General features: G+C 40.4%; 1 protein-coding gene across 1 annotated transcript in view; it reads right to left on the reverse strand.

The window, feature by feature from the left end:
* Window positions 1-19,249, reverse strand: part of FBN1 (fibrillin 1) — a 226,274-nt gene that overhangs the window by 13,387 nt on the left and 193,638 nt on the right. The window contains exons 47-59 of the mRNA XM_090270572.1: window positions 19,006-19,134; window positions 18,216-18,335; window positions 15,686-15,811; window positions 11,564-11,713; window positions 11,142-11,207; window positions 10,770-10,886; window positions 8,900-9,019; window positions 7,252-7,374; window positions 6,578-6,709; window positions 4,564-4,689; window positions 3,814-4,020; window positions 2,106-2,231; window positions 1,713-1,835 (exon numbers count right to left, since the gene is read on the reverse strand). Of these exons, the coding sequence (XP_090126698.1) occupies window positions 1,713-1,835; window positions 2,106-2,231; window positions 3,814-4,020; window positions 4,564-4,689; window positions 6,578-6,709; window positions 7,252-7,374; window positions 8,900-9,019; window positions 10,770-10,886; window positions 11,142-11,207; window positions 11,564-11,713; window positions 15,686-15,811; window positions 18,216-18,335; window positions 19,006-19,134 (1,665 nt within the window). The remainder of the gene's footprint in view (window positions 1-1,712; window positions 1,836-2,105; window positions 2,232-3,813; window positions 4,021-4,563; window positions 4,690-6,577; window positions 6,710-7,251; window positions 7,375-8,899; window positions 9,020-10,769; window positions 10,887-11,141; window positions 11,208-11,563; window positions 11,714-15,685; window positions 15,812-18,215; window positions 18,336-19,005; window positions 19,135-19,249) is intronic.

The raw sequence follows: 19,249 nt of genomic DNA on the forward strand, positions 1-19,249 counted from the left end.
CTTCTCTGAAAGTGGAGCCAATCCTGTGATCCCTCCAATGCTGGGAGGGCTGCTGCTTCTGCTTTCCTGGTTTCTGCATTATTGGCAGCTGTATGCCTCCTGCCAGCATGGTGTTCTCCCCTCTCTATGACCCCATATGGGCCTTGCTAGAGCACTATCCCATGCTTGCTGAAGCTCACCAGCAAACAGGTGAAGGAGACATCTCAGTGATTTCTTACACTATTTTATAACTATGACACATTCAGAACAGCAACACTGGCTATTCTTACCTCTCTTATCTGGATCCTACCCATCTCTCAGGGGCAAGGGCTGGCCGCACATTCCCCTGGGGCCACCCTTCTAGCCTCTTTCCTCTCAATTTCAAAGTGCACGTATCTGTATCACTCATTTTGCAAGTTAGTCATATATGCCAAGTATGTAGAAGAATTTAGACCTTACAAGCAAAATAGGAGAAAGGGACGTGTGTTGTAAGTGGGTCTATAAAAACCACATAGCTATTTTTTATTCTAAAACCATAAAGAGAATTACTGATGCTTTTAATAATTTGTGAAAACTTAATTACTACCATACATTTAATTTTTAATGTCTTATCTCTTAATTGCTATAAATTTTTGAGGATTTTCTGCCTTCACGGCTTAGGAAAGTATTAGAAATATTTTTGCTTGTTACAGAGAGAAATTCTTCCCCTGAATTTGGTTCTTCATCTACATGAAAACGTTTATGGCTCTGAGTTATAGCCTCACACTGCCCAGAATTCACTGGGAAGCCCAGATGTAAAGTAAGTTCTTTCTGGAGAAGAACAACGCTATGAGCAGCTCTTCATTAAAGATAGTCCAAATTTTTGAGTAGGTCTCTCAACTTCCTCTCTCGAGAATAAGAGGAGCACATAAAATTCGTGTTGCACAGGAGAACCACAGGTCGTTGTCCATTATATTACCAGCTTCTTAACTCTCTCCCTTCCAGCAGACACAGGGAAGCCTAATTCACTCTGCTCTCCACTTCCACCATCCCACCATTTAGCTTCCTTTATTTCCCTTTTCCTCCTTCAAGATTTCATGTCAGAATGCTCTAACTCTTGTTCTGCCATCTGGTCTACCTTCTCCACATCTCTCATTTTCCAAATTGTCCTTAAGCATGACTCACATGTGCTAGTCATAAGTATATGAAGTTCTTATTGTTGAGAAAGCTGTTTAGAGGAGTATGTTTACACCAACAGAATTTTTCAAAACTTCTGGGTTGGTGAGGGATTTCTGAATAGACTTTGGCTCTATTTTGCATAATGAAAGCTAGACAAAGTACTTACTTACTTAGGCTCAATGCCCTCTGGGATCACGGCACTGATTAGTATGAGGCTGGATTCTGCTGGAGACCTAGGCTATTTAGTTGTTGAACAGCCTGACTATATAAATGCAATAAACAGAAAGCATAAAGGAGGTAATCAAGTAGAGATCCACCATACCCTGAGCCTTGCAGAACCGGACCTACTGTCTCAGACCATCAGGGATAGCGTCCACAGATACCCACTGGGCAGGCAGTGAGGACGGCTATTGCCAATGGTCCTCTGCCATCTCCCTGGCCTCAGCCTCCTTGCCTCCAGCATAGGGAGCCTCCATGGAGGTGCTAAGTCCAGGGAAGCACCTCTTTCTATACAGCCTTTCAGCAACCTTGTGCTCAGGAGGCAGGTGAGTGGGTGATGGCACATTCTACTTTACCTTTGCAGCTCCTTCCATCCTCCTGCAGAATGTAGCCTTTCGGACATGAGCACTGGTAACTCCCTTCTGTGTTTTTGCAGATAAAATTGCAGGGTTTGGGAGCCTGGTTGCACTCGTTCAGATCTATAATCAAAGAGACACAGTGTGACTGCCTGTCTAAAAAGATAAGTAAATACTCAATACTCACAAGGTCTAAGAAAGAATTTTTGTTGTGAGAAAAGAAAAAGTAAACTCTGTTAGTCTTTGATTCTTGTCTTATGTTTTCCTATGAAATTATATAGATTTTTTAGATTTTTTTTTGTTTTTTTTTGTTTTAGTTTGAGGATTTTATTTTTGTGCTCTAATCTACAATTTCTGCTTGGGTTAGTAAATTATCAGAAATAGAGTACTTACCTACACAGGCAGTCCCAGTTATATCTGGAGTGTAGCCAGTTTTACAAATGCAATGATACGATCCTCTGTCATTGACACATTCCCCATTTCGGCAAACGTCATGGATAACCTTGCACTCATCAATATCTGTAAGTTAATAAATAAAAATTAAAATAAGAAGGGCATTAAAATGGACAAACTAACATGTAACATCAGGGTCACATCAGCATAAGTAACCAATAAACTGTGTTACTATGTATGGACCTAAGAAATCACACCAAAAGGATGATAGCATACATTTTACATGCCATGGTAACTATATTGAAAGGCAAAGAGTAACTTTACCAGACTGTAGTAATAAACTAACCAGACTAGGAGAAACTTTAAAAACCATTTTCCTCCTAAATATATACTTTTTTCCTCCGCCGGGTCCATAGAACAACCACCTCATGGAGACACATTTATTAGCTCCTGTGCTATCTCTTGCCATCAAGCGTGCCCCTTGCTGACATTCCACAGATGAATAAACAGCAGTGGGGCCTTCTAACAGGAAATTCCACTTTTCCCCCTAATATTGCATATACAGAGTAAGAAAAAAAGTTCTTTTCTATTCTTTCTGTTTTGTCTAAAGTGAATCCTAAAAAATATCAAATTGCATACTATTGGGGAAACTGACTAAAGTTCACTACTTTGGTGGATTACGGGGCTGCATTTCTGTTGCCTACTAAGGAAGGGAGACCCTCACTCACAGCTCCACCAATGGACAAAGAGTTGACCAATATGCACTGTCGAGAATTAAAGCCACTGTCCTCCTCACCTTGACCCATCTATCTCCTTACCACTTGGTGGGAGGCCAATAAGTTCTTAGCTTTTGAATTGCCAAGTAACCATCTTATACCAACAGCTGATATTTTTCCTGAATTTTTCAAGTTTACTCTGAGATGCAATTCAGCATACCATCAATGGTCTCAAGAAATGAGTCTTTGCTACTAATTCGTTTTATCCTCCAAAGACTCGTGAGTTTGTTTGGGTCACCTCACCTAATCTATGTTGTATCACATCCAGTTCTGTTATTTTATTTTTAACCACATCTTTCTAACATAAGTCCTCTCTCTTCTAATCCCCCCTACGCCTGACAAGGAACTCAAAACATCTCTCTCCTCTCTCTTTTATGAAACTAAAAACAATTGCCATTACTGTTGCTAGACCTGGAAGTCTTCTTCAGAGCTGCCTCAGGAGCCTTGACAGCTTCTTCATTCCTCTCATGTTAAAGCAACTGTGCTTTCCTAGAGCACAGTTTTGAATATCAGTATTGTGTATATTTCAGTCAATCTTAAGAGTTCAAGTACATATTGCTATACTAATTAAGGAATTTCATGAACATTTATTTCAATGTTTATCTAAAAATTATATTCTGAGTAACCAACAACACAGAATAAACTTTTGTTTAAAATGTTGAAGAGCCCTTCTAATGCAGAGGGAGGGACCAAGCACACACAGCTTCATCAGATGGGCCAAAGATGCTTTGGCCACATGGCTTTGAGTGTCCAAAATACCATAATGAAGAATTTTTGTCAACCTCAACTATGCAACTCAGCCTAAGTTCATACTGTAGATTCCATATTCTCATCTGTTTTTCATAAAGCAAACAAACACATTCCCTGAAAGTATTTTTGAACTGAATAAAGTACCTGTTGCCCTGGTCATAAATCAGAACAAAATGAAGTACCTGCTCCATTGGTCATAAATCCTCGGCCATGGGGGCAGAGTTTTTTGAAAGCCACAGTACCCTGGAAAGGGCAGATCTCACAGTGGGGACCCCAACCTCTCCCTCCATCACAGCAGCACTCAGACTTGGTGACAGGGTTCCTGTTGCTCGAGCCAATTTGACACATGTTTTGAAGCACCTCTGTGAAGCAGTACCCTTCCCGGTTGTCTGGAAGGGGCAATAGATTAAAAAGAGGATTTTAGGAAATTTTATGAGCATAGCAAGTTATCACAAATTTGGTCAGATATGAAGCCCAAAAGGGATGTAACACTTTACCCTGGGTGAGAAGGAGCGAGAAGGGAGAGCTGGGAACTGCAGTAAGAGAGAAAGGATGTCATCTGAGGAAACAAATAAGAAATGCAGTAAGTGGGCAGAAAAGCATCAGTCTAGCCAAGGTTACAACTCCATCTGCTCTCAGAGGCATGGGGAATAGTCATGCTACAGAGAGAGCGAGAGACAGAGAAACACGAGAAAACATCCTGAGCACCAAGGGTTTGAAAAGGCAGCCGAGAAAGTCATTCCAAACAAGTGACTCAGTGGTACAATTAGCACAGGGAGCATTTAGCAGCAGGGTGGTGCTAAGCCCAAGATGGGAACATTTCAACCTTCCCTCCATCTTTGACAATCTCTGTTTTTCAAATAGGAGATCGGGGTGTCAAGCCTCCCCGTGTGCGGCCGGGGCTGCCAAAGCTTCCCGCGGCCTGTGCTCACCGAGGCACTCGTCCTGCGTGGGGCTGGCCGTGAAGCCGTCGTTGCATTCGCAGGTGTAGCTGCCGCGGGTGTTGAGGCAGCGCCCGTTCTCACAGATCCCCAGCCTGGTCTGACACTCGTTCTCATCTGTGCAGGTTCATCGAAGGACCGAAAACAAGAGGAGTCATCTGACCACTTTGTATGAGAATGGATTCTTTCTTTTTAAAAAAAATTTAGTTTGTGAATACGAGGGAAGCTATTCCCGTGGTTCCAAATACACAAGCTACAAGAGCATACTCAGCAAAATTCTCCCTTTCTCCACATCCCCAAGCCACCAAACTCTCCTTCGGGGAGTCAACCGTGTTACTGCCAGTTTCTAATGTGTCCTCCCAGAGATGAATTGCACACATACAAACAGACACATACATCTGTGTGTGTGTACCTCTGTCCCCTAAAATATACAACTGATGACATTTTTATGCACTTACAACAAAGATGAGAGCACCTGATATACACTTACAGTTTTACACTTAAAACTTTCCATATTTGTGCCTAAAGAGGATTCTCAAAGGATTATTGCAAATGAAGGAAGAAAATTCTTAAGTCTGAAACCAACAAGTTAAAGAACTATTGCAATACTTCATTAGAATAATATCTGTGATAGTCGTGACCTAAGGGAGGTTGTCTAGACTAATCTTCCAATTCAATATAGATTATGTTCACTGTAATACTTCAACAATGCTATTGAGAAATAATTTAGTCTGCCAGTCTTAGAAAAAAATGTTCAAGTAGCTGGGGATTCTTAGAATTGTCTGATGATTACTTAGATCACAAATAATTTGCCCAGGTGTCTCCCACTGAGAATAGTTCCAACCCCCTAATGCTGAGATCTCAAGAAGAGAGGCAGAGAGTTGGAAAGTGACAACCAGAGAGTGTTGAAACAGGTTTAAAACCCCAATGCTCAGACCAATTAGCTCAAAATGTCTGAGGTGGAACCTCAGCTCTCCAAGTGATTCCAATGTGCAGCTGATGTTCATAACAGCGAATTCCGGAAGATCCAGGATGTGATTGTTAGTCCACGTATTACTTTTTCTGTGCTTTTAGAGTCTACTCTGTAATTACTATTTCATTCTGTATCTTACAGAGTAAGGGGACAGTGAGGTTTTTAAGATTCTTGACTGACAACATAAAATATGTGTGCTAATGTCATTAATTATTAAAAAGGAAAAGGATGTATGTGGGAGTTTTATAGTAATTTTCTCCATTTTTTTTTTTTTGTCTGAAGCAGTGGTCAGGAAACTTTCAGTGGGTAATAGTAATATTATACTATTATGACACAATATATATAGTAAATGTTTTAGGCTTTGCAGGCCATATGGCCTCTGTTGCAACTGCTCTAATCTACTCTGCCATTGTGGCATGAAAGCAGCCACGGACAAGAAGACCTATGTTCCCATATAACTCTTTATGAAAACAGGTGGTGGGCTGGCAGGCTGGATCTGAGCCTTATCTGTGGCTTGCCAACCCCTAGTCTAAAGCTGTGGTTTTCAATGCTGGATCCATATTGTAAGAACCTGGAGGACCTTTAAAATACCATTGCCTAGGACACACTGTAGACAATGCCAGAGTCTCTGCAGGCAGATCCCACTGGTTCAGTGACATTCCTGGTTCCGAGGGACCTGGCATTGAAATTCAATGTCAGGGTGCGGGTAGCAACATTGGATCAATAGGGAGGCATTCCAATGTGGTAAACAGAACTGACCCCAATGCAAAGGAGTACAAAAAAGTGAAGGAAGGAAATAGAGAAAACACCTGATATTCCAATTCTAGCAGCAAAATGGGCTGAGGAAGTAGGGAAAAGCCAGCTCAGAGGGAGATAGCACTTGTAGAATTCACAGATAATCATGAGGCCAGGGGATCTCCACAAGTAATGACATAGGTGAAGAGAGGCAAAACAGTCCTGGCCAAGAAGAACACAGTGCCTATCAGGACTCACTTCTGACTTACTCAAAGCCTTCTGCAGGGATTCTCTTACCTACGCAGCCTTCCCCGTCAGGTGTCCGTTGATACCCAGGTCCACAGATGCATATGTATGTGCCAATGAGGTTCTTGCATTCCATCTGTTTTTCAGCACAGTCATGTTTCCCCTCTTCACATTCATCCTCATCTAGAAAGAATGTGCAACCGCAAATTTATAAAAGAGGCTGCATTAATTTCTTGCCATTTACACATAAAACGGTATTAAGTAACCTATTTTCTTTGTTGTCATTGCACTCTGTGGCCTCCTAAGAATGTGAAGACAGCCTCTAAGCACCTATGAACTTGAAGAAATTGCTCCCTAACTTCAAAAGCAGGAAGTATGATTCATAATCCTTTTTGATGAATTGAATACCTTTGTCTCGGCCTCTTCATATTGAACTTCTTGAATGTGGGAAATGTCTTCTTTACATCTTCACATCTGCAGCATGGCTGGGATGCAATGCAGAGTGAACTACAAAGAATCTGTAGTGCAGCCCTTACTCAGCTTGCTGCCTCAGCTACAATTTACTAGGAAAGGTAGCAATGATAACACTCATAATGGCATGGACTATAGTCATATTTCCCAATTCCCAGCCCTCCTCTACTGTTGGAAGCTTTGGAGGGACATCTCCCATCATAGATAGTGCTAGGGCTCCCTAGTTTGGATGACCTTGAACATGGATGTCTCACCTTTGCACATCCTCCTGTCTTCTCTCAGAACATATCCAGCAGGACATTTGCATTCATAGGACCCATAAGTGTTTACACATCGGAAAGCACAGAGCAGAGGATTCTGGGCACACTCGTTTACATCTGCAGGAGAGATAGTAAGAAAATAATGGATCATGGACATCAACCAAAAGAAGGAATCTGCCTTTCCCAACAGTTGAAATGCTCCATTGTTATAAACATGGATGGACCAAGCAATTTCTGGTTTTCAGGGCACTATAAAATGCATTGGTTATTTTACAATTGGTATAAATAGTGTAAGCACAAATCCCGATTCTCCTAGTTTGTCGTTCTTGTGAAATTATGAATTGCTATACAGAGGGAGCTTTTCTAAAATCCTGGCTTTGAAGCCTCAAGTTTATTACTTACCACTCCCAAAGTCACATGGAATGGCAATCAGTTTTACCCCATTCAGCCAAAGCAAATGCCAAGCCAGCTGTTGTCAGAACAGAAGGAGACCCTTCAATATTGTTAACTACCTCCCTTTCCCCATACTAAAGAGGCTTCTGTGAAATAATAGTGATTATTATGCCCAAGAAAATAGTGTTCTGAATTACTGTACCACTTTCAGAGATACTCAGTCCCCATTGATGCCCGGGTTAGAGCCTTGAATAGAAGGGAATGGCTTTATTGTGAATGGATCAAAGTGACTTCTGTAGATAGCATAGTCTGAAACCATCAGAATGTGTTTTTGAAAAATCAGTTACAACAGACTATTCTGATGATCATGTTTGTCCCTGAGCCCACTGATGCCCACTGAGATCATCAGTGAGATCTCAGATCATGCCTTAAGGACAACCTTGAAAGAGTCACCCTCAACTTCAACAATGGGCACCAGTGGGTCATATCTCCAATGAAGAGCTCATGATAACACCAGCTTTACCCTCTCTATCCATCTCCCCTTCATCCTTTTCTCAGACCAGTGGTTCTTAACTGGAGAACATGCCAGAATCACCTGGAGGGCTGCTGAGCCCCAGTCTTAGAGCTGCTGACTCCGGAGGTCTGGGGTGAGGCCTACAAATCTGAATTCCTAACAAGGTCACAAGTGATGCTGATGTAGCTGGTCCAGGGACCACCCTTTGAGAACCACTCTTCTAGATACTTCCTTGTTTTTCTTTCTTTCCATATATTCTTCCAGGCACACTGGCAGATACTTATAGCATATGCGCAATCTCCTTTGCTGTGATGGCTAAAGGGTGCTGGTGGTTACCTCAGTGTGCAGATGTTTCTGTGAATAGAAGAGAAAAAGGAGAGAAGAAAAAGAAAAGGAACATGCAAGATGAAAATAAAGAAGAGGAGGAAAATGAAAAATAAGAGAGAAGGTAGTAAACAAGACACATGTCATATTCAAATATCAGTAGCAGGAAGACACCACCAAGGACTCTGCATGACCTGCAGCGTAACTTGTGCCATGAGCCACCTATATCTTTTTCAGATACTCCCTGCAGAGAGGAGGCTACTCAGAGAAGAAAAGATGGAATGGCCCATCAGGCCCAGATGTTCTTCATTCTATACATCCTAAGTTGGTATATCATATTAAGAATTATAATCAACCATTGTCCCCAAGATCAGAACATGTAGCCAACTATTCTGCATCGAAGAGGCTTACCTTCACAGGTCATCATTGGACCAGGTTCAAATCCCTCCTCACAGGTGCATTCAAAACCTCCGATCACATTCTTGCAGGTTCCATTTCCGCAAGGATTGCCCACAGAACATTCATCAGTATCTGCAAGTGACCAGGAATATATTCAAAATATGATGAATTCAGAGAATATGGGCTTAGACTCAGATAATAACTTGCATTTTGCCAGAGGACATCCATCTGTTATGTCTTCCTTTACTCTCATTCTGTCCTTGCAAAGAAGGAATGCATATGCCTTGTTACTACAGGTTTGTAGCTGTGAAATTTGACTTGCTAAGTGGCAATAGCAGTGACAGTGACAGCCCCTGGGCTTCTAGCTCTCATAGTGCCCCTCTCTAGGAGTTTCTCCAACCTCCCACATGATAAAGAAGTAAATCTTCTAATGGGGACAGATGCTCAAAAGGGTTAAAACAATGCTTTTCTCACATGTCAAAAGTTTTCCCTTATTTAAAGCTGGGAATACATCTCCAGTTTGGCCTTACATTACATCACTCTCCAAGAAGCCTTAAACATAATGGATCTTTGCCAGATATAAAATAGAAGACTAAACTTACACAAAATAAGAGAACAGAGGTTAAGCAAAATTAATATACTGGATAAAATCAAGATTCAAATAGATTTTGTTGATTCTGTTGAAACCAGATGGTTTACATTAGACAGAGGAAAGTCTAGAAAGAAGTATGTGTAGGGTATGCTCTCTCTACATAACTGTGGAGAGAGAACAGTTCTTACCAAGGAGGTCCAAAAATATGTAGATGCCTCCTAACCCATCCACCTAGACTCCCCATTCTGAAACATCTCAGGGGGAGAATACCATTCTTTGGAAAAACATTGAGAAGTAGCATTGTATTTTAACTCCGTTGGGCACAGAAAAGTAACGGGCTAGCATCAAGGGTTCTGAATTCCACAAGGGAGGACAAGAGAATGTGGCAGCTAGACCCTCGGAGAGGAAGCTGCTGTCTCACATCTGTAGTAGCACTAACTGACGAGCCAGAGAGAAAACGGTGACAACTTCTCTTTTGTTCAGCTATGAAACGGCATTTCACTGTAAGGAATATTATTATCTCTGTCAAGTTAATAAAGACCACGATATCATGGACTTTTAGAGCTGGAAGGTAATGAGAAATAATTTAGTCCCCTGCATAATGTTCCACTCTGAGACCTAAAGAATTTGCTTCGCTCCCACAGCCATCACTACTGCTGAAACCCTCATGCACCAATTCTCTTTCTAATGTACACAGGCACTTTCTAATGTACACAGACAAACTCTTAGCATTTATGCCATTATTAATTCAGGCTGGGATTTCTTAGCTACATAAGCATAATACTTGGATTCCGTTTGGAGTTAGTGTGGATTAAGAGGTCAAAGGTCAGCCATAGAAAGTTGATAAGAAGCTTAAAGCAAGAGGAATTACACTGGGTATAGAGCATATTACTGAGTGTAATAAAATCTGGGTACATTTTGTATTTTACATATTGAGAGAATAAGATTATGACCATTATACATATATTTTTTAATTTCAGAAAGATTTTTACTACAATATTGTCCTTTTCCACTATCTCTTTAAATGTGCCCAGTGTCTGGCTTCCCCTTGAGACTTAAGAGCCATGCAAGGAAGGACCACGTTGGCTTGGTTCACTAATACAGCCACACAGCCTAGCAAAATATCTGGCACATAGTAGGGCCTCAGCCATTTAGTGTTGCAAAGTGAATGATACATAAAGGAATGAATAAAACTTCTTTCTGTTCCATCTTGGTACTTCCTTGTGTGAATGCTGTAGAGCTTAATTTTTAATCTGCACAATCCCAGTGGAAGAAACCGATATTACTCACCCACACATTCATTGCCTTCCAGAATGTAACCAAAGGGACACTCGCAGCGATAGGAGCCATCTGTGTTGATGCACTGCCCATGTTTACACACATCAGGTTCTTTGCATTCATCCATATCTTAAGCAAAGGAGAAAAAAATAGTGAATAACAAGGTATTTTAAAAAAACACAGAAGTAAATTATAATCATTTCAGTGTTTAATTAATAAAATACATATTATAATACAATGTTGCAAATACAATACAATAATACAATTGGTTATCTAAACAAAAAGACAAAGAAATAGAGCTTAATTTTTGAAGATGGATGTGCAGAAATAAGAACTGGGAATGAGCAAGGAAGAGGCTCGCTGATATTTAGAAAGGCCACTCACCAACTGCTGAATCATCAGGTCCCACAATGATCCCACTTCCATAGGGGCAGATCTGGCGGAATGCCTCTGTGGTGGAGAGACATACTCATTAACAGATAGACCCAGAGGCAACAGCTACAGGCTCCTTCCCAAGCATTATGCGGTGGCCAGACAGCCACAGGCTGCACAGACTAGGAAACAATGAATGAGAGAGGCCTGGGAACGAGAGAGTTAACAAGGCTCCCAGAGCTGGTGTGCCTACTACGCAGGCAGCTCCGATTCATAACATAGTTGAGAAGAAAATAACCACCCTAGCTCCTGAGATAAAATAATTTTAAGATTAAGCTAAATGTTCTTATTTTCCTGAAAGCCTCTGGTCTTACTGACTTCATGACCAGTGTGTGCCTTGAATCGCCCAGAGAGAAACGCAGATGTCAACATACCATCGGGTTCAGTGGGGCACAGCTCACAGGGGTCCCCCCAGCCTTCTCCCTTCAAGGCACAGCAGCATTCCTGCTTGGAGTGATTTCTGGATTTGGGCGATGAACATATTCCTGCTTCAAACTTTGCAAAACAGTAGCTCATTCGCAAATCTGCAGAATAAATTTAAGAGACCCTTCAGTTGCTTTCTTACTGTTAATGTCTAATTGTTAATGTATAACGCTGGATAAGAAACAAGCTGTCTTATTAAATGTGTTCTCTTCTCATTATTATATTAATACTCCTCAAGTGACGATAATAATAACTGAGCTGAGATCTTTAAAGTCATAGGTGACTTGGTGGTGAAACCTGATGGACAAATCTATGTGACTTTTATCATATGACTTCTCATTTCAGCCAGTTACCCAAAATAACCCGATGTGAATAATAAAAATGAACACCAGGTCACATTTCAAAAATGATTATCATCAGTGACTTCTGGACGGGGACATGCAGAAATGGACTCATTCACAAGATCCCTTCACTGGTAATTCTGCTTACATGTTTTGGACTACATTTAGCAAGCATACTAGGTTAAGGTAGACGTCCCAGTTCTAGTACTTACAGTGGTATCACACTATGCTGTTTATTCTGTGTTCCATAAGCCTTGGAACCAAAATAAAACCCCCAGATTTCAGGCATAAAGCAAATAAAAATGTGGCAGTTTTGTGGACTGACAACAATACCACACAATGGTCATTTACTGAAGTAGCTCATCATACAGTTGCTGTCTACCAAATGTATATGTGAAGCCTTCTGCACATTTTACAAACACAAACACGCGTACACAGAGAAGCTGTTTAGCTTTGCAGAGAGAAGGAAGGTAAAGAGAGCAGGGAGATGAGTGACTGAGGGAGAACACTCTTTCTTTCAGAGAATATATTTCTTTAATATTGATTATTTCTTGGTGCCATTATAATGGAATATGGGATCTAGTTCCTACAAAATTCTCCAACATTGCTTGACATAATTTTGGCAATTGACTTTTCCATTTCTTACAGAGCAAATTGGGTGACTCTAAAAAGTGAACTCATCCAAGAGCCTGGAGTGTGTTTTCCCTCAAACTTGACTTCCAAAGCCTTGCAAACTCCTCTCGGGTTACACAGAGGCAAAATCCGCAGGTTTCAAGGAAATGCTTTCATATCCACGTTGCACAATTGCCCTGTTTTTGTTTTGATCTGGTCTGCTCTCTCCTATCACTGTTTTCCAATCTCAGGTGGCATACTATGATAGTCACCTATGCATTTCTGTTAAGACCATTTCACCAGCTTTCCAGCTTTCATTTCACTACAAATGAGACAATGTAAGAATAATTGAGCCCTGGCTGATGTGGCTCAGTGGATTGAGCTCTGGCCTGCAAACCAAAGGGTCACCAGTTTGATTCTCAGTCAGGGCACATGCCTGAGTTGCGGGCCAGGTCCCCAGTTGGGGGTGTGCAAGAGGCAACCGCACATTGATGTTTTTCTCCCTCTCTTTCTCCCTTCCTTCCCTTCTCTCTAAAATAAATAAATAAATAAGTAATCTTCAGAAAGAATAACTGAGTTGCCAAAGATCACAGCAGAAAATTTACTTGAATTAAAGTAAGAATATCTATCTATCTATCTATCTATATGATTTACCAGGCTCTGGTAAGTCAAATTCAGTTGGCCCCTTCAATGAACTTGTTCAACTTCAACCAACTTTTCCAGATAAATTATCTCCCTAGTTTCTACCTCACTTCCACATCTGCTGTGTGTAGGACCTGACAGGCACCATTTAGTCAACTACTCTTTGGAAGGTCAAGAGCAATGAGAAGCCAGTCCTTGTCCTGCCAACCAAATGTTTGCTTTGCTGAGAAGCTTCACAATTTAACAAACCACAGTTTCCTGAAGAACGCCTTTTTGATTTGCTTTACTCTTCAAGTTCACTGTTACATGCAAAGTTTTGTGCTTATTGGTCCTGTTTTTATTATTTATGCCTACAACTGTCTTAAGATATAATTTAGTGATTACTCACCAAAATGTCTCAACAAATATATTAAAACTTAATTCCTTAGTCTTTGAAACCTAGATGCATGCACGTTCTAACACTAGGCTGTTAAAATGTTCATTCTCTCTTCCTTTCATCGCTGACCCTGTTCCCCAGCCCGGCCTCCCCAGTACCACTCCATCACCCCAACCTCTGAAAAACAAATGTAGGCCTTACACAGAGGCCCAAACACAGGAAGTCTAGCGTGAGCCTAAGTGACAAATCCCCTTCACTAAACTTTGTAAGTGAGAGTGGTTCATTTAGATCTGTGACCTTCAAGTGCCAGGATCCATCAATTTGTTCCTTCAAAACATTATCTGTAGTTCTGTGGAATTTTCTCATTTCATGAGTAATACAAGCCTGACTCCTAATTTGTCATCTTACAAGAAAAACTCAGGTCTTGATTCCCTGGCTCCAGCAAAATCTGTGCTCTGTGGGAGATTTCCATTTGCTTGTGGTGATTCCTTAGAATTGATTTATTAACCAAAGGTGCCTTGTACTGGGAAAGAGAACTGTGCTTGCCTACACACTTAAACTAGGGTTCGCTAGGATGCCTGTTTACCAGTTCATCTGCAAAAAGCTCTTAATGACCTTTGAAATTTCATCAGAACTACAACAGTCACTTTCTCTGCTTGCATTCCTCAATTCTGGGTCTGCCTCTTGGAGCTGAGTATGTGGCAGGGCTGCTCACAGCTGGGCCGATTCTTCCTGCAGCGTTAGCTTGCTCGGTGACAGGCCAGTGAAAATTGAATTAATAGCCTATGAGTTTCCTCTGGCCTGCCACATCGGCAGATTCACACCTGGTTTCTCACTGCTTTCTTTCCAAACTCAGGCCAAGCCAAAGGCACACAAAAACCAGAGAGTAGAAGTTAGAATTTATCTGGCTGGCCTGTGCCATACAGACTGAGTATCTGCTTGAATCCAGCATCACCCCACCCACAACCTCTAAATCCATGTGGGCCTCTGCTAGCTACTTATAAGATCAAACCAACCAGAGAATTCTCAGCTCTCCCCTTTCTCTCTTTTAAATACTAGGTCATTAAATAACCAGTTGTAAAGTAAAAAGTTGATCAATTAGAATAACAAGAGTCCATGAAGGGCTCAGAAACTAACAAAGCTTTGTCACATGCTCAATAAGATTGGTTGGGCATGGATTATTGTTTAAAATGAGAAAACTGAGCTTACGAAAGATAACATGTCTTGCCCTAGGCTAAAAATTGCAGGGCTGAGACTTCAAACACAATTTTTAGAATTTTAAATGATATCCATTGCCTCTCGTTTGGTAATATGGAAGCAAAACAAACACTCAAACATATATACACACACACAAAAAGAAAATGCACAAACAGAACTATAACAAAGAACAAAAAGGCACGGGGGTAGGGTGGGGGAGGGGGGAAATATGTGTGTTTGTGTGTGTGTGTGTCTGTTTGTCCTGAATTCATTAAATTAGTTTGTGAAAGTAGATGAACACACACAATTGCATTGTTAAGTAAAATCTAAACACTGTGTTATGCTTAAGTTCAGGCTCCTTTTTGATTTTTTTTTTTTTTTTAAGTGCACATGGCCTAGCAAGAATCCTGGTCAGTTCAAATTTATTTTTCTGTTTTCTTAGAAACCTTGTGATGTAAGGGATGGGCACTATATCCTAGGAATATGTGGGTTAATCTGCATTTTTCTGTCTGAAAGTTTAGCTTTGGCCCATATTTATCTAGGTTACCTCTTAAGAGGCAGAGACTATGTGGCTGATGGCTGATCCTACCAGGCTGTGCCATATTCAGTGGCTCGTGGCTTGTCCCCACTCACTGACCTACCAGCATCTGTGCTCTTAGGGGGAGAGACAGAGGTCTGAGTGCCAGGACAGTTGTTACACAAGCAACCCTAACTTGATGGATGAGTGTTTAACCTTAAAAGTAAAAATGAGCTTTCTCACATATGGTAATCATTAGACCTCTGGGTGAATAAAAACTCTCCATCTTCTCTTTCACAAAGAGTCATAGCTTTGCCATATTTTAAAAATAAAACCACAACAAATAAACACAGGGTAATGAAAGTCTCAAGCCTTCAAAGGCACTTACCTTGGCACCTTCTTCCAGTGGAGGACAAAGAGAACCCGTCTGGACACAGACATTTGAAGCTGCCTTCAGTGTTACTGCATGTGCCCAAGGCACAGATTTCTGGCTCTTCAACACATTCATCAATATCTAAGAGTATCACATGTGTCAAACAAGAGCAAAACACAAAGGAGACACCGTCAGGTACTACATGTAAAATGTGGAAATACGAAGTGCAACTGACTTTGAAAATTCTCCCAGTTACGAGGCTATTTTCCCATATCATAATGTTATGGGTAGACTTCTAGGCTGTGATGACTCTTAAAAAATTAGCTTTGACGGTCCCTATTACAAAATGGAATCTGCAAGTACCTCTGAGGGGATGCAATGAGAAACATCTCTTACCCAGACTGAGTTGCTTGGCTAATTAGAAAAGTTTGAGTAATTTCATCCTATCCTGAGTTAGGAAAGAAGCAGCAAACTCCAGTCTGACTTTCATCCCCTGAGCACAGAGCAGAAGCTCTGAAATTTGAAGACTGTTGGTAATGAGTTATCAGTGAGAGACCTAGGCCTCTGAACCAAATTTGTTTTCCTCCATTCATTCATAGTGTTTTTCTCAATACCTCATGCTAGAGCCCTAAAATTGTGAATTTTACAAAGGCACTAATACTTATGAAAATAATCCTATGTAGTATGAACTAAAGATATCACAGAAGATGCAGCTCTGAACTCTCACATGCAGGTTAATTTTTCTGAAAACACCAAAATATCTTCCTGTAGTTCTTCTTTCATCATACAGATAATAGGAATCTGATGCACATAGAACTGTCATGTTGCCTTCAGCATCTTGGCTATTATAAAGGGGTGATTAAAGGTGTTCAAGGTAAAGTTCAAATAGCTCAAGCAGCTATATGCCTTAGTCTGCCTGGGAGAGTACTAGCTCATGCCTGTTGACTTGCTGCATTACTAATGGCACCTACCTCAAAACTGTGTTGGTTTGGTCAATAAATAATTACATGATCACCTTATTTATGGAAAAATGGATAGCCACTCTTTCCAACAGATTTACCCATTAGTTTCCCCTTTCAACATAAATTTGTCATGAAAAAAAGGTAACCCTTGATTCTGACCCATACTATTTTTACAGAAATACTTTCTTCCCAGGAAAACATATATCTCTTGTATCTTGGGGCTCTTTATTCTCATGTTTGTGCACAGAGTTCTACCCACACCAAAATGTATTCGCATTACACAACTATTCCCACAAGGTCCAACTAAAGGGAAGTTAGAAAATTAACTTCTTTATCTTGCCTTAACATTGTAAACATGACAGACACAAAAGGTATTTTACAAATGTGCAATGCGAGTGATTATTTTCCTGTATGATGCAAAGCCAGCCTCTTCATCACTGTACATTATCACATGGCATTTGTAATTGCATCATGTTTCTTGTGGTTTATTGACAAATCTGAACTGCTGATGAGGACTGTGTTACTTTCTCCCATGCTCTTTCCACTGTAACATCCAACATTTTCTTAAAAGAAAAGTCAACTTTTGTAAAAATACTCAAACACTTCTTTTTGGTTACTGTTTTTGTCATTGTTGTCATGATTCTTTCCCTTATAGTAGAAATTAACCTGTAGGTGCTGACTTCCTAAGAGTGGGGACAAAGATTGTAGAATGGGCACATTTAGTGACTATTTGGGGACTTGTTTTTCTTTCTACACATTTCCATTCTGTTCCTTCTGGGGGAAGTTTGCATTAATCATGGAGTGAATAAAGCCAATCTTTAAAAGTAAAATAATATGTTTAATAATTTGCATTTAGGCCTAATTTTGATTATATGTTTCCATTTATAATATTATCACTTAACTGCAATTTAAATTGAATATATAATAAAATTTCTCATGAATGATATTAAAAGTAGAGAAATCTCTTACTTATGGATTAGATGCAGTCTTGTTTAAAGGCAGGAGCATGCGCTCAGTGACTTCTTAAGAATCCTTTTGACCCTAGTTATTTATAACGTTCTGACAATTAATGTCCTTTATTAATGCAATGATATATATATTCAGGGAGGTACTACTATAAAATTTGCTGAGAATATACTTGTAGTAACACATTCCCACCTCTCTATAGATCAAAAGAACATAGACAAATAATATAGCCACATACATCTGACCTTGAATGTGGTCACTTAAATATTTTAACTGCAATCAGGAAGCTATTTTTAGTTGCAAACTATTGGTACTTAAAAACATGAAATCCAAGATCTTTTACAAGCTGCATAAAAGCACATTGGAAAAGAGTCAGGGTCATATGACCACCCATATGTCCAGAGCAAATAACTTCATCAGGGATTAGCATGAGAATTAGAGGCTCTAGTCTCACCACCTAAAAATGAGGCCATAAATCACACCCTCTGCTCTTGGATTTGTTTTTGACAAATTATTCCCAAGTGAAGTCACCATCACACTATCACAAAAGCTTTGACTTTAACAAGCCAGTGCAGTAACCAATAGTACTTATTTCCAAATACTGATATCCCTCCTACCTTCACACTTGTCATTTTGTAGACTGTATCCAGGTGGACAAATGCATCTGTAGGACCCATCCAAGTTCTGACAGGTGCCTGGTGCACATTTTCCAGGTTCTAGAGCACATTCATTGATATCTGCAAAGAAAAAAAAGTAGAGGTTTCCACTTGCATGATTTCCATCAAGCAATTAAAATTCAAAGGAACTGGAATGAAATCAAAGAAATAAATAAAACTAATTAAAGTCTATGGAGAAAAATTAATGACTCGATAAAAACAACTTTCGCAGCTATCAGAAGTGTGCATGTGTAGCATGTAAAAAGTCAATGAATATGAAGATTTTTGAGAGCAGCCAAAAAATCATATAAGAGCTTACTACAAAGTTATTTTGAAGAAAAAAATGTAAGAAAGGGAATTATAATTGCTAATAGAACAATTTAATTGTCTCTTTCCCAGTTTAACTATTCTCTGTGAGTATAACAACTTACTTTTAAAAGATTAGGGGGAAGTGTTATATGGTTTGTATGTGTGTCTGTGTATATGTGTGTCGGTGTGTCTCTGTGTGTCTGTATATTTGTGTCTCTGTGCCTATATGTATGTCTGTGTATATGTGTATCTTTCTATGTGTGTGTGTGTGCGTGTGTGTGTGTGTGTGTGTGTGTGTGTGTGTGTGTGGCAGAATGACTGTACTTCTATTGTGCTTTCCTCCCCCCAGGCTTCCAGAAGGAAGGATTGTGATGGAGCCTGTGTGATTCTTTGAGTGGTCCTGGGGAAGTTCCTTGGAGGGCCGTCCCGAGGCAGCACTTACCCACACAGGTCCTCCCATCTGGAGCCACCTCGTAGCCCTCGTTGCACTGGCACTGGAAGGACCCCACTGTATTGATGCACTGGCCATTTCTGCAGAGGTTCCCATTTCCAGTTGCACATTCATCGACATCTGCCAAAAAAATATCCTTTGATATAGTCCAAAGAAAATGTCATAATCCCAGCAATGAGCAAAACCTTTAAAGGGAAAAACACTTGTTCTGAATTTCAGTGGCCTTTACTGGCTC

The sequence above is a fragment of the Furipterus horrens genome, unplaced genomic scaffold (assembly GCF_987537825.1).
Source record: "Furipterus horrens unplaced genomic scaffold, mFurHor1.1.pri manual_scaffold_3, whole genome shotgun sequence".
In the NCBI taxonomy this organism is placed as follows: Eukaryota; Metazoa; Chordata; class Mammalia; order Chiroptera; family Furipteridae; genus Furipterus; species Furipterus horrens.